The sequence below is a fragment of the Lissotriton vulgaris genome, chromosome 11, assembly GCF_964263255.1.
Source record: "Lissotriton vulgaris chromosome 11, aLisVul1.2, whole genome shotgun sequence".
In the NCBI taxonomy this organism is placed as follows: Eukaryota; Metazoa; Chordata; class Amphibia; order Caudata; family Salamandridae; genus Lissotriton; species Lissotriton vulgaris.
This window is the reverse complement of record NC_141699.1, coordinates 1052163369-1052178515: the sequence shown is the minus strand read 5'-3', so window position 1 is coordinate 1052178515 and position 15147 is coordinate 1052163369. Positions and strand designations below refer to the sequence as shown.

Genomic DNA, 15147 nt, shown 5'->3' with positions numbered 1-15147 from the left:
CCGGAAGCACACCATCCCGACCCCGGAAGTCCCTCCCCCCTGCAGGAACCGGACACTGGAAAAGCCGGAACCAGGAACCAGTCGGACGTCGGATCAAGCTTGTGGCAGGGGACCCAGACCGGAGCGGAGATGGAGAAGGCGACCGAGGAAGAAGACGTGTGGAGTGAGGACTGGTGGAGTCCGCAGGAGGTGGCTGGGGAGCGGCCGCAACTCAACCTGGAGAGTTGCGGCGGAGCGGGTAAGTGACCGAGAATCACCCCTGTAGCACACTAGGTGCATTGTACATAGTCTCCCTGTGTAAAGCTTGCCCTAAGATCACGCATTCACCCGTAGCACTGTATAGGAACTGTATAGCACTGAAGAGCACTGTAAATAGATACCCTCCGTCCCCCTCACGTCCAATCGCACGGTGCACATTCTGCCTCTTGACACCCATCCTGTTTCATGATCCTGACCCGACCCGACCGTCCCCCCCTCACTGTCGTTTCCTCCCCCTCACGTGTACCCGGGTGCTGGTGAATGGTGTTAACCTACGAAGTCCGGCAGGACTAACGGCTCCTTTATTTTTGTTTTCTCTCCCGGAACCTCCGAGGACCACCCAGACCGGAACTCCGGAGGAACCAGCTCTACGCGTGTCCCGGACCAGAGCCATACATCACCCGAGGAGCTGTTTTGTGTTCATTTTTTCTAAAGACCCTTACATACTCTGTTTACCCAGTGGGAAAGAAATAAACAAACATTGCCCACTATATACGGCCTCCGCGCTTGATATTCCGGTCCGACACTCCCCCACGTCCACAGATACCTAATTGCCTACAGGAAGTCACTAACAAGCCAAGTGGAGTTACCAAAGATATTGAAGAACTACAGCAGAGAGTAGTTGACGTCGAGGAAACACTGGCCACTAACACCGCCTCCACATCAGAACATAAGGAAGACATACAGACCTTGAAGAACAAGGTCGAGGATCTCGAAAACCGACAGAGGCGCCAGAATCTGAGAATTTTGGGAATTCCTGAAGGGACTGAAGGCTCTGACGCAAGGGCCTACTTGATCCGACTTTTTCAAAATGCATTCCCAGACCTGGGCGACTGGGACTTGGATTGCCAACTTCAACGGGTACACAGATTGCCGATTATTTCCAAGAATAAAGAGAGCAAATACCCCCGACCAATTCTGGTTTATTTCGGCAACTACCTACTAAGACAGGCAATTTCCTAGAAAGCTAGACCGAATACACCTGTGACTTGCGACAATATAACTTTCTTTGCCAAATCAGACCTTAGCAAGGCTACTATGGACAAAAGATGGGTGCTGCGGAAACTGATAGACCCTTTCAAGTCTAGGGGGGATACAGTATATCTCCAGGAACCTGCACGCTTAAAGTTATAAAAGCAGGGCACACTCATTTTCTCAATAATGTTAAAGACGCAGAGCAACTTTTGGCAAAAATGGATACTTAAATATAGGTAGTGAACTCTACAGAAATCTAGAATCTGAAAGTTATGAGTGACCACTTTGATCTATTAAAAAAAGAGGATGGGGATGGGTTGAGATCTTGTACACAAGTTTAATACGGAGGGGGAGATTGCGGGGAGACCTCTCAGATCAGCTGCCCTTTCAACGGCAGCAGAAGATAGAGGGAGGCTTCCGGGTAGGTACTTGGGGTGGGACCTCTAGAGCAGGGAGAGAAGCTCAAGGGGAGAGGGAAGAGGGGGGAATGGGTAGGGGTAACAAGGGTGAAAATGACAGCACAAGCACAATTACATGCACAGACCTGAATAATAAATGTAATAGGCACTGCTTACTGAGGTTAAAAACGGATAAATGTATCAAATAAACTGTCTAGCATGGAACGTCTCTGGTCTCAACAATAGAATTAAAAGACAGTTAGTCTTTGAAGAACTGAAGATGTATAACCCTCACTTTGCCCTCTTAAACGAGACTCATATTCGATTTCAGGATCGTAAGATGATGGAGCAAGGGGGATATGAACTGATTACTTGTACTTCTTTGAATGTACTAATATGGGGTGTTGCTATACTTAAGAAGAAAACTTTGAAGATAGAATTACTTAGAACTGCTGCTGACAAAGCCGGTAGATGGGCACTAGCACAATTTAATTGAATGAATGTAAAATATGTACTATGTGCCTTGTATGGATCAAACATTGACGATGCGGGGGTTTTTGATCGTCTCAATATTGAACTTTTAGATTGGGAAGGAGACATAATAATGATGGGAGACTTCAATTGCGTAATGAACTACAAAAGGGACACTACCAAGACGAATCCATTTCAGCGTATGCGTAAAACCAGGGCAGCTATTTTAGAGCTATCGCGCATTCATAACTTAAAAGACGTATGGAGGAACCTACACCCGACACTTGCAGGTTATACATACTATTCTGCCCCTCCCCAAATGTGCTCCCGCATTGATATGGCCTGGATGACAGATCAGGTTCTAGAGGGCAGTAAAATGGAGATCTGCCCAAAAGTAACGTCGGACCATAATCCCATCATACTACGGTTTAATGTACTATCTCCTAAACCGGCTGCCAGGCTATTTTCTTTTCCAAGGTACCTGCTAATAGATACTTTTTTTGTTTCTCAACTGAAGAAACATATTAAAGAATTCTTAGAATTTAATTTAGATTCAGCACACCTTATCTATGTATGGGACGCATGCAAAGCGAGTATCAGAGGGTTCGCACAACAATTTAATATGAGGCAAAACAAAGAAAGAAAAGATGAGACTTTGGAAATGACCTCTAGAATACGTGCACTGGAAGAACACTTGGCCGAGGCTATTATACAAGAGAACTCAGGGAGGCGAATTTTGAAAAATAAACCTTTATTGGAATTAAAACTAGCCACCCTTCGGTCTAAAATTAAAACTTTCTTAAGAGGAAAAGTGAGCTTGAAACTACACAAATACAAACAGTCTCAATACGAAAGTGGCGATAGAGTTGGCAAAATTCTAGCTTATAAGGTTGCGGAAGACAGGGCCAATTCTAAAAAACATTACTGGGGCGGATGGGATTAGCTACAATCAACCAGAACAGATACTACAACAGTTTGTAACATACTACAGCAAACTATACACACCTGAAACTACCCCTACAGAAGAGAACATGCAAAGATACTTAACTAAGAACTGGTCACTAGATAGGGAACCTGTCCTGATGGAACCACTTGAAGGACATTTTTCATTTTCTGAAATACAAATGGCTATTTCTTCTCTCCCACAGGGGAAAACCGCTGGGGATGATACACTTCCAATGGAAATTTATAAATGCTGCAGCGAGGAACTTCTACCTACACTTTGCTTAATGATCAACCAAATTGGAAACTCAGGCAAAATCCCTAAATCCTGGAAAACCGCTAAAATAATCTTTTTTTTAAAGAAGGGTAAATCACCTGTGGAGTGCGGGTCTTACCAGCCCATCTCCTTGATAAACGCTGACGCCAAGGTTTATTCAAAACTACTAGCTATGAGATTAGCCCCGCTAATGCCTAAATTAGTTAGCCAACACCAGCACGGCTTTGTGATGGGTAGAGACACAACAGCACATGTCAACACTGCCATTACTGCATTTGACGTTGCCAATACTAACACCTCCCCACTCGGTATGGTGCTATTAGATGCAGAAAAAGCCTTCGACGGAGTGGGGTGAGATTATCTTTGGGCTTTACTAAGGAGGATGGGCTTTGGGAAACTGTTTCTTACCAGCATTCAAGCCCTGTATGATTCACCTAATGCAAAAATAGGGTATGCTAATTTAATCTCCAATAATTTCCCGGTTTTAAGAGGCACACGTCAAGGGTGCCCCTTGTCGCCCCTCTTGTTTGCTCTCGCAATGGAGCCTTTTATTAATTCAATACTGACCCGAGAATGTATTATTCCATTCACGCATGGCAATAACCTCCTCAAAATTACTGCTTATGCAGATGATCTGGCAATCTATACTACCGATGTACCTAAAGCCAATGCTGGGATCATCAAGGAAGCTGACGATTTCGGCTTGGTCTCGGGGTACAAATTAAATTTAAACAAAACACAAATCGTTGTTAACCATAAGCTCCCGGCTCCAGTTTTGGGGGTTTGCCACACTGCGAACTACTTGGGCATTAAAATAACATCCAACTTAAAAGAAATTATGACCCTAAACTACGATACTCTATTGAAGGAGACAATAAGGACCCTTAAAAAATGGCATAAGGATCCCTTAAACTTAATAGGACGAATCAACCTTATAAAAATGAATATTTTGCCAAAATGTTTGTATTTGTTCAGGTCCATCCCGCTATACGTCAACAACCTATTTTTTAAAAAACTGGATGGTATTCTAGGAAGCTACATATGGGGCTACAAGAAAAATTGCAGAGCTCTGTCTCTTCTCAAATTAACATCTACTAAAGGTGGCCTAGATTTCCCCAAATTTAAATTTTATTTTTACGCTTCTTTCCTGGGTCGGATACGCAGCCTTTTTTCTTCTAACTATCCTTATTTCTATCACCAATTCATGTTAGGTGCAAATTCTGTACAATTTTTAGCTAGAAGCAACGACCCGAACTACTTTAAACGAGTGAAGTTTAAGACCGCGAAAGATGTAGTACATATATGGTATACTATTATGGCTATTAATAAAACTACGTTCTTCCACCCAAATCTAGGCATATGGTATAATCCGGGTTTACCTGAGATTTTTAGCGACCCAATAGCTAGAGTATGGGCTAATCACGGTATAAACCCTCTCCGATTTATACGGATCATCAGGCTTTTTAACATTTGATACCCTAAGAACACTTTATAAACTACCTGTAAATGCTCTCTTTAAATACACACAGATACGTGACTTCTTCATGAATAAAATGAAACTAAGGGAAATTTTAGACTCAGAAATCTGGATTTACATTTATGGGGAAACAAATAGTGAACTAATTAGCTTGGGGTAAATGTGTAAATGTAAATGTACAGGAATTTATATAGCACAAATCACCGAGCGGTTTCTAAGCGCTTGCTTAGGGAACCCGTCCTGGTATTCCCCTGTGAGATAACCCCGGCAGGGTATCCGCAAGATGAAAGCCAGGCATCCCCCCGCGAGGGGCTGTTGTGGAGATTAAGCAAGCTATTGCCCAGAGTCGCAGAGTGTGAACCCATGAATCGAGTAGGCACCGGAGCGAGAATTGTCGAGTCCATGGACATTTTAGGTCTCAAGACCCCGCCGAGCCGGGAATTGAACCCTGGTCCCGGGCTGACCTCTGCTTCCAGGTCTGCCTCCTCTAACCAGTGAGCCACACTTCTCCAAGGTACAAATGTCTCTGTCTATCTAAACCGGATGACTGTGTCAAAATCGCACAGAAGTGGACAACTACTTTAGGACTGCCCATTTCTTCAAATAATATTTCCACTTTTTTTTATAACAGTAACTTTTTAACTAATTCTTCTAGCTTAAAACTTCAATCGTACAAGACTGTATGCCAGCTATACTACACGCCGCTTCACTTCTTTAAATGGTCAGGGAACAATTCATTACCCGAACGTATAAAATGCCCAAAATGCGATCTACTAGCAGCAGATATAGTACACATAATTTTTTCATGCCCTGCTCTACAAACATTATGGGATGAAATAGAAAAAGTGTTGAAACTGCATATATTGTTTTTTGGTAAAATCTCCGCCGAGATGAAAATTCTGGGAATACAACCAAATACTGTTAATTATAAGGACCTAATGTTTATTCTAATTTCTTGTGCAAGATTGATAATTGCTAGGGCTTGGATCTCTGATAAACCACCAGTGGTAACCGAATGGTGGCTACTGGTAAATGAGATATATGATATAGAACTCTCAACTGCAAAAATTCGAGGGATTGGTTCTTTAAAGAAGGTTGATAAAATTTGGGGCAATTTGTTCTCTATTCACGATTTGTGAATAGCTCCTAATGTATTCTTTTTTTCTTATACTGTAGATGTCCTTGCCTATCTTTTATTTGATTAAGCTTTCAAGGAATTCATGTACCTTAATTTTCTTTTTTATTTTACTATCGTTGTAAAATATTTTATTTTTGAAATGTAAGTTTGCTTGTGCTGTCAATAAAAAAAGTTATAAAATAAAAAATAAAAAAAAGGAAGTTATGTTTATTGGGGGGACAACCTCCTTTCAGTGTGCCTAAGACTCCTGTGAATAGGACAACAATGGCGCTAGTGGTCTCCCACTGCTACAGAGCCTTCCTACTCAAGCTGTCTCATGAAATTCCCTTGGCAGGACACCAGGGCCAAGACAAGAACTTTGCAAGGCTTTCCCCCCCACGTTTATTGGCCAATCATCAAGAATTCCTCATATGCATTCTGTAGGACTTGTGTGACATTCCAGGCCAGCAGGAAGACAGGGCAGAGTCGGAGAGGCTCCCTTTTTTTCCTTGCCTGTTGTTGGCACACCCTTTGAGTGGGTGGGCATCAACATTTTTGGTCCTATGGCTCCCCCGACTGCATCAGGCAACAGGTTTTTCCTGGTTCTAGTGGAACATGCCACTAGGTACCCAGAGGCAATCCCTCTGAGAACCATGACTGCACCTGTAGTGGCAAAAACCCTGATGGGATTTTTACCCTAGTGGGTTTACCTAAGGAGGCTGTGTCTGACAGGGACCCACACTTCATATCTGCATACAGGCAGTCAATGTGGAAGTAGTTTGGGGTAACCTACAAATTATCCACTCCTTACCACCATAAACAAACCTGCTTGTTAATTCAACACAAGCAATAAAGGTAAGATTAGAGGCCAACCTGAGACCCTGATGAATAACAGATACATCCTCTTGCCATGCCGGTTTGCCTACAGGGAGCTTACCACAAAAGCAAGTGGGCTTAAGCCCCTTTGAGCTTCTGTATGGGTACCCTTTCAGAGGACCTCTGTGTTTGGTCAAGGAAGGATGGGAGCAAGCTCCCAGGAAGATTCCCCAGGATGTAGTGAGCTCCATGCTGGCCTCCAGGAGCACAAATTGCAACTTAGAAGTCAGGCTGTGATAAAAGAGTGGTATGACCAAAATTCTACCTCTGATGGATTGTAGCCGGAGCAAAAAGTGTGGGTTATGGAACCGGCAGAACCCAGGACCATCCAGTACCAATGGACTGGGCCCTATGAGGGCCAACTACCTGATGGACCTCAAGACCGCCAGGCAACCCCACAGGGTGCTCCTTATCAATTGCCTCAAACCCCACTTTGAGAGGTCTAAACTCACCATTCTGTTAGGGATAGAAGAAGAGCAGGAGGAGAGTGAACCTCTCCCTGACCTCTTAAACTCCAAAGAGAAATATGGGTTTGTGGAGGGAGTAATCCTTTCCCCCAGTCTAACATCTGAACAGCATAGAGACAGCCACTAAATGTTGGGACAGTACTCTTCACTGTCCTCCCTTATTTCTGGGACTACCCACCTGTGAACCCATGATGTGGACACAGGCGACAACCTCCCTGTTAAGTATACATCTTACAGGTTGTCAGATAAGGTGAATGCCAGCCTGTCTTGTGGTTCTGGTACCAAAAGCTGCCCCACCGGATACCAACCTGAACTGAGGTCCTGTGTGGATCATAGAGGGCTAAACTCTGTGCCAAAGACAGAAGCTCATCCCATCCCCAGGCCGATGAGCTGTTTGATCAATAGGGTCTGCCCGGCACTTAAATACGTTTGATCTTACATCAGGGTACTGGCAGATCACCCTAACAGAATGTTCAAAGGAGAGGTCAGCCTTCTCGACTACGGAGGGCCACTACCAATTTTGTGTGATGCTATTTGGACTCAAAAATGCCCCTGCCACCTTCCAGAGGTTGTTGAACCAGGTCCTTGCTGGTATGGAGGCCTTCTCAGCTGCCTATCTGAATTGACATAGCTGTTAACAGTAGCAGCTGGAAGGACCAACTCTTTCACCTCCATGGAGTGCTTCAGGGTCTGCAACAGGCAGGCCTGACCATCAAGGCCAGTAAGTGCCAGATAGGGCAGGGGTCTGTGGTGTACCTGAGATGTGATGGGCAGGGGTAAGGTGAAATCCCTCCAGGTCATAATAGAGACTATCATGGCCTGGGAGCCCCCCAAATCCCAGACTGAGGTCAGAGCATTCTTGAGCCTCACTGAGCAACTACAGGAGGTGTGTCAAGGAATATGGCACCATTGTTGCACCTTTAGCAGAGCTGACATTTAAGCAGCAGGCTAGGAATATGATTTGGATAGAGGCATGCCAAAAAACATTTGACTCCGTGAAGAAGGCCATGTGCACAGCTCCTGTACTCAGGGCCCCTGACTTCTTCCAGGAGTTTATCTTTCACACAGATACCTCAGAACATGGCATAGAGGCAGTATTATCACATCTAAATGAATAGGGCCCAGACCAACCTGTAGGCTTCATCTCCAGGAGGTTACTCCTCAGGGAACAAAGGTGGAGTGCTAAAGAAAGAGAAGCTTTTGCTGTGGTCTTTGCACTGAAGACGTTGAGGCAATACCTGTTTGGTACTCACTTCCTGATTCAGACTAAACACAGGCCGCACAGGTGGCTCATGCAAATGAGGGGTGAGAATCCAATGTGGTTTCCCTACAGTGTATGGACTTCAGGATGGAACACAGACAGGGGTAGACCATGCCAAAGCTGATGGTCTAGGTTATTTCACCTTAGTGATGAGAACTCCCTAGTGGTAGGAAAGATCTCCCCACTTTCAGGTTGGGGGAGAGGGGACACACGTGTTACATACACCAGTCATTCTTAAGGTGGTCTTACCCTAAAATTATTGCACACTTCCCTCCTCTTTTTGGTGTATATTTCTGTTGGCCTTAGGACTCTGAGCACTTTACCACTGCTAACCAGTGCTAAAGTGCATGTGCTTCTCCCCTAAACATGGTACCATTGGTGTATACCCAAATGGCTTATATCTCTTGCTAATAAATCCCTTATTACGATTACGATGACTGATGATTCGGGTAGCCATTCCGATTCGATTTGCCCGACACAAAATGGCTGTTGAAATCTGAATTAGGGGGCCTGTAGCAGTCCCCCCTTCCCCCCTGAGGTCTCCGGTTGAGGCCCGTGGGGGTACTGACGGGACCCCCCTGTTAAACCATGCATAGTTTGGCAGGCACCATGGTGTGCTAGTCAAAAGGTGTATGGTTTTCCCCAACAACCCTTTTTTCAATGGAAGCCTGTATTCTCATTCAGAATACAGGCTTATATTGAAGTCAATAGGAATCTGACCAAAAGCATTGTTCTAGGTCGGTCAGACTCGCATAACCGGATTCATTTGGAAACGATTTTGAAACCGAGTTGGTCTGAAGAGTTTCCAAATAGGATCGTAATTTCCCTTTAGGTGTTGTCTTCCAGCACCACCACCTGCTTGACTCATTTCTGACGTAACTGAAGGGGCACATTAGATTTCTTATTTGAGCATGGTGAGGACATAATCATTGGTGCAGATAAATGAGTGGATGTCTGGGTGTATCTCTATCCTGTGCTTTGCTCGGCTGTAGGTAGCGTCTCTTGCTAGCATGCTGATGATATCAACTCTGATTTCAACTCATGTCCTGCAGCACACTATAGGGCTTGAAAATGGCAGGCTGGCTTAACTTGATACATGCAAACCTTGGCGTAGAGAACCAAAAACTAGCTTTGTCACTAAGGTATGCATCTATTGTGTACACTTGCTCCCTGTTCACTACAGTTTATTTTAACAGCAAGTCCAGTAGTCCACTTTTGGCTGACTTTAAGCCATCTTTCTTTCATGAGCTAAGCTCTGGATTTTAGTCTAGCATCATAAAAAAGCCATTCTTAAGCCTGCATACAACAACCACAACTTGTCCTTGAGTTAGAAACACTAGTAATTGAGTTCCCTTGATAGCTGTCCACCCAGAAACAGCTCGTATAGTAGGCATGTACCTGGCAACTATTGCACTTGTTTCCATGGCATTTTATATGAAGGAATGTTAAATCTAAAGTCATTGTGAATGGAGCTTCGGTTTCATTCCACCAAAGGTCCATTTTCTGTACAATCCTCTTGAGTTCTTATGCACTCTTGCCTGCTCCAGGATCAATGTTTGTACTTATTGCATCAAATACATGTACGGAGGAGTTCAGTAATTTTGAGTCATTATTATAGTGATCAATTGAGAGTTTAACAGGACAGCAGCCATATTCGGCTAGTTCATGCTACAACACCAGGGCTTACACTTTTTAAAATTTCAAAGCTCTTAACTTTCCCAGATACCTGCCTGAGTAGATCTTTTCATATAGTTATTTTTTGTATTCTGGGATTTTTTAGTCCTCTGTATCCATTTAGAACTTCAGGACTTAAATTCATAAAATGCACAGAATAAACCTGGTCAAAATGATTTACTTATGCATGGAGCTGGGACATTTTAGAGCTCTGAAAGTGCAAAGCAGAGTGTTCCAACCATCCTCACCATGAGGAAAGGTTCCTAGAAGTGGGAATAGAAAGTCATCATAAAGTAGCATTAAGTTTAATTAAAAAAAAATTCATGAAATTCAAATGATAAGATGCAAAAAATCTTTAATTTAATACCCAGTTCACACATTTGTTGTGAGACAGAAAACCTATTTTATCTAGTACCTACTGTAGATTTAGAACAAAGACCCATCCTACTATAAGGGGAAAACAGGATAGAAGTCTGAACACAATCTAAACATTCCACCGGCAATGAAAGGATTCTAAATGGATTAGATGGACAGTGAATCCTTTTTGACTCTGGTAGTAATTTTTTTTATGTAAAATAGAACATGCAATGATCTTGTTCAATATTAAGGTTTAATATATTCTTCAATCATATGTTTTTTAAAAAAAATGCATTTCCAATAATTCTTTTAACATGAAACATCTGAACAGTTCCTAGGCTCACAGACTATAAAACCTTATATTATTGATTGTTAGTACTGATTTAGGAAACCAAGTACATATAATGCCTACTTTTTCATAGGTATGTAGCAAGATATTTTCAAAAAAATGCATAACAAGATAATTCAAAGCTGAGAAATTTTAATGACCTGAAGATGTTTCAGTTCAGATGTTACCTTTGGTGGCATATCTTCTTCTTGTCGGAGCCACGAACTTCTATCAAATTTTTCAATCCGAGGAGGGAGAGGGGGATTTTCAGAGGTTGGGTCAGAGTTTTGTCGTGGCAGCTCAGGCCGATGAGAGATTAGACCATCTTGAAAGCCAGATAATCCCTTGGCTGGTTGTTCATGCAATGACTGAGATCCAGACAAAGATGACCCTTGTGTTTTAACAGACACCAGAACAGGAAGCTGTGGAAAAGAGCAAAATAAGTCACTCCCTTCTCTGACATACTTAGACCTTTAACCAGTAGACCTTGTTCTCAAATAAATTACTAAATCTGCACCCAGAGCTAGGCAAATCCTGCTTGAATATACTTTTACAGGAGATCTCACAACTCATTCAAGTTTTGCAATAAAACTTGAGGCAGTCACAAATTTCCAGGTGAAATCCTGGAATAGATTTGGAAACTCACACATATAAATAATCAGAAACAATTGCAAGTGCACAGGCTAACTTTTCTCTTATTTTTCTTGCAGAGGAAAAAAGATTTCCATGAACAGGATCACTTCCCACAGGGCCTTGCCAGTTTTGGGTGGTGATCACTATCTTTTCCCACCTTGGAAAGGGATTTACCCCTCCCCTTGAAGGAGAAAATCTCCAACCCTTTGAATGTCCAAAACATGTATGTTTACATGTAACTGTTCATCAGTAAATCGTGATTTCAGTCCTGTGACGTTGGCCTACTCTACTAAAAGACACTTGCCTTGCTTTTGTTGTTTTTAAAAAACAAATCAGGCTGAAGACTGGCACAGCTGCAAATGTGTGCAGTATAAGAGATACGTGCCCCAACAGACCAGAGACAGGGATTTCAAAAATGTATGTGATGAAAAACCCAAAATGTAAACCCCAGGAAAATGTATTAGATCAAAAATGTGAAACACACAGAACGCAATTTTCAAACCAAATCTTCGAGAAGTTCAATTAGAGCAAACTATGTACAGTGTAGTAAGAGCCAAGGAAGATTCTAATCTCTGATGAAGATTGTCCTGTTTATTAACAGGGTTCTCTGCATCTAATATTGCAAATGGTTTCCTCATTTTGCATTACCCAATAGTTCCAGGGGTGATGAAAGGTGAGTTCCATACACTGAGACCGCCCTGTGAAATTCATGTGCTATGCATTATGCTCAAGTTTGAAGGTCAAAGTCATTCTCAATATGGCCTTGTAGGCCAACATGGCTTGCTGAAGAATTATAATCCTTTCCCATGTAAACCCACATATCCTCATGAAGTGCAGGTTAGAATCTAGAAACCAACAACTGATCCTCTTTTATAAGAGTGAGATGCAAACTTATTTATAGCAATGTCCTATCAAGGCAAAACAAATTAACTACATAGGTTAACGGTACATGCATGATGAACTGAAGTGTAGAAAAAAGAAACTAAGCAAAAAATAAATTCTTCCCTTCTGGCCTAGATAGAATTTTAAGTTTACATGTCATGTTCAAAATTAAAAAATGATTTAAATATTTCACATTTCATTTAAGTACTTTTTGTAAAATGTAAAATACTTGAAAAGGATTTCATAATGTACATGAGAACAAAACCATAACCTGAGTTAAAATCATTCAAACACTTCATGAAGATGCAACAAATTTTCTGCAGAATATTTCTTAAACTATATTGATTTATATTGTCTACATATAAAGTGATAATGTTTTTTCTGATTTGCAAATGATGCGGATGCGGGGATTAGTAAGGCAAGTGGAATAGTACAGTGAAAAGTGTGCATGGAAAAAGTGATCCCATTACCACAAATGTTTTGGGTAACGGGACATTTAAAAAACAAAATGTTTTTCACTAAAATTAAATAAATGAAAGATTTTGGCATGCAGGAACAAACTGCAGATGTGACCTCCCTTTTTAATTTGACAATGTTGCACTTTGATGTTACAGAGACATCATTTTGTGCCTACGAATAAATAAAATGAGACAATTTCCCTTCAGGACGCCTACCTTTATTTAAATCAACAACTCCTTTCCTAGAATTAAATAAATGAAAGACTGGGGCACGTAAGACCAAACCAAAAGATGCGATTCCCATTTTTTTATTTTCCTTTGCTATTCTTTGATGTAACAGAGACATAACTGACTCTACTAACAAAGAAATGAAACAGCGCCCTTCCAGGATGTCTTAATTTATTTTCATATTGGCCTGACACTATCTGAAGGCCAAATCTGTCCCATCAAATGAAGTGAATAGCTTCTAAATGTCAAGACTATTTTTCAATTTCCAACACTGCAAGAATGAAATTATTATTTTCATGCAGTTTCTGTAATGTGCAATCAATAATTTACAGTAAGAATCTGATGCATTAAGAGTCTTAACGCATAAATAAATGTAAATACTTTAAAGAAGATCTTAGATCTTATATAATGTATAAGCAATGGGGTTGTGCAATTTGATTCCCTCAGACCTGGTCCTGTATTCACTATATTAGAAATCAGTGTAAATGCATCTATTTACAGTGATCGATTACTGCATTAGAGTGCTTACGACCCTGATCGATTTGTGGTGGTCATTTCGTGTTTGCAATATGGAATGTGACATTCAGTAGGTTAGTGACCTGCAGATTTTACAAAAGTGATTATATTCCGTCATAATTTTTTGTCAAAATGAATGTGTTTTTCCAAGATCTTACATCTATTTAAAAAACAGCATATAAGTGAATTGGACACCTTCAGCAGTGATGTGGAAATTAGTTTTTTATGCTTCCAGTTTACAGTAAGTACCAAAACATTAAAGGATGCCAGAGAAATAGTTCATCTAAATGCATTCTAAGAAGTATATTAACTGACTATTAAGGACAGAAAAATGCCAGTGCATTGCAGTCAGGCTATCTTGTGTTGAAAAAGAACACAACTTGCTGTGTACAGATAAAAAGGGAGAGTAAAACCTGTGCGGAGTGCAGGATGCCAAATTGTGGTAATTTCAAAATAATATTGACTTGCAATACATTTTGGGACCGATTAGTTTTTAATCTGGTGCTTTTATCTGCACGTACAGTAGTTAGTCATTGTTTTCCATTGTCTCTCTAATTCTTTTTTAATTTCATCCTGCACCACACAGAGTATGTGCAAGATGACCATTGACGAATATTTTCCTCGCCAAAATAGCCGGTAACAATGGAGAAGGGAGGGGGAGGTGCCTTGTCATAATGGAAACTTAAAAACAGGAGAAGCAGCTGGACAGATGAATCATGACATAAAACTTAAGATAAAGATTAACGAAGATGGACAGTTGAAAAAGCTAGTAAAAGCTGGGACATGCAGCAGAAGTTTGCCTTAGAGGACAAGGCTCCGTTTCCCTTAATATCAGGCCAGATAGAAAACTATTAAGTGAAAGTGATAAGATGTGACAATTAGGACTAGGAGTCTTATTAAGAGTTTGGTAGCCCGTGGACTGTTGTACCGCTGCCGTGGTCTGACCCCTGCGAGCTCGAAGGTCCAACTGCGTAATTATGAGATGGACGGATTGGCTTTGCAGAGACCGCAGCCTGTCGACTGCCAGCCAAGTGCCGCAGCTACGGTCAGGGAAAAGCAGCTGCCATAGGGTGGTACTGAGGAGTTCCACTGTTGTCCATATTATGAGTTGGCATTCCGAAGGCTCGACTGCAGCCATGGGACAGGCACCTTGAAGTATAAGGAAATAAAGGATTTGGGGAGCATACTCACTCCTTTCCCGTTATTCCCATTAGCATTCAACGTGGATCCCTTTCTCCAGGGCCTCATTCACAGCAGCTTCTTCACTTCGAAGAATCTAACACCATTTGTGTTGAAATACAGGTAAGTCCTCTTTGTACCATATACCCATTGCCAGTACTTGCCACATATGGGTCAGACAGCAGCAATGGGTATGTGGTATTTGTTCCACATGTATCATGCATATGTGTGCATTCGACACATGCAGTCGAAATGTTCACACAGGCATCGATACATATGGAAAAGTGCTCACCACTGCTGAAATATTTCCGCAGCCACACCGCCGGCCCCAAGGGAAACGCATAATATGGTGGTCTGCAGACCATTAGTGCTG

At 41.9% G+C, this 15147-nt stretch overlaps 1 protein-coding gene across 19 annotated transcripts in view; it reads right to left on the bottom strand.

Annotated features, from left to right (window-relative positions):
- The window catches only part of TNIK (TRAF2 and NCK interacting kinase), a 724668-nt gene that overhangs the window by 97175 nt on the left and 612346 nt on the right, over window positions 1–15147 (bottom strand). For 10 of the 19 annotated variants that reach the window (XM_086944396.1, XM_086944403.1, XM_086944398.1 and 7 more), the window contains one exon: window positions 11040–11300. In XM_086944396.1, the coding sequence (XP_086800522.1) occupies window positions 11040–11300 (261 nt within the window). The remainder of the gene's footprint in view (window positions 1–11039; window positions 11301–15147) is intronic. The other 9 variants (XM_086944405.1, XM_086944399.1, XM_086944400.1 and 6 more) reach the window with 1 other exon arrangement.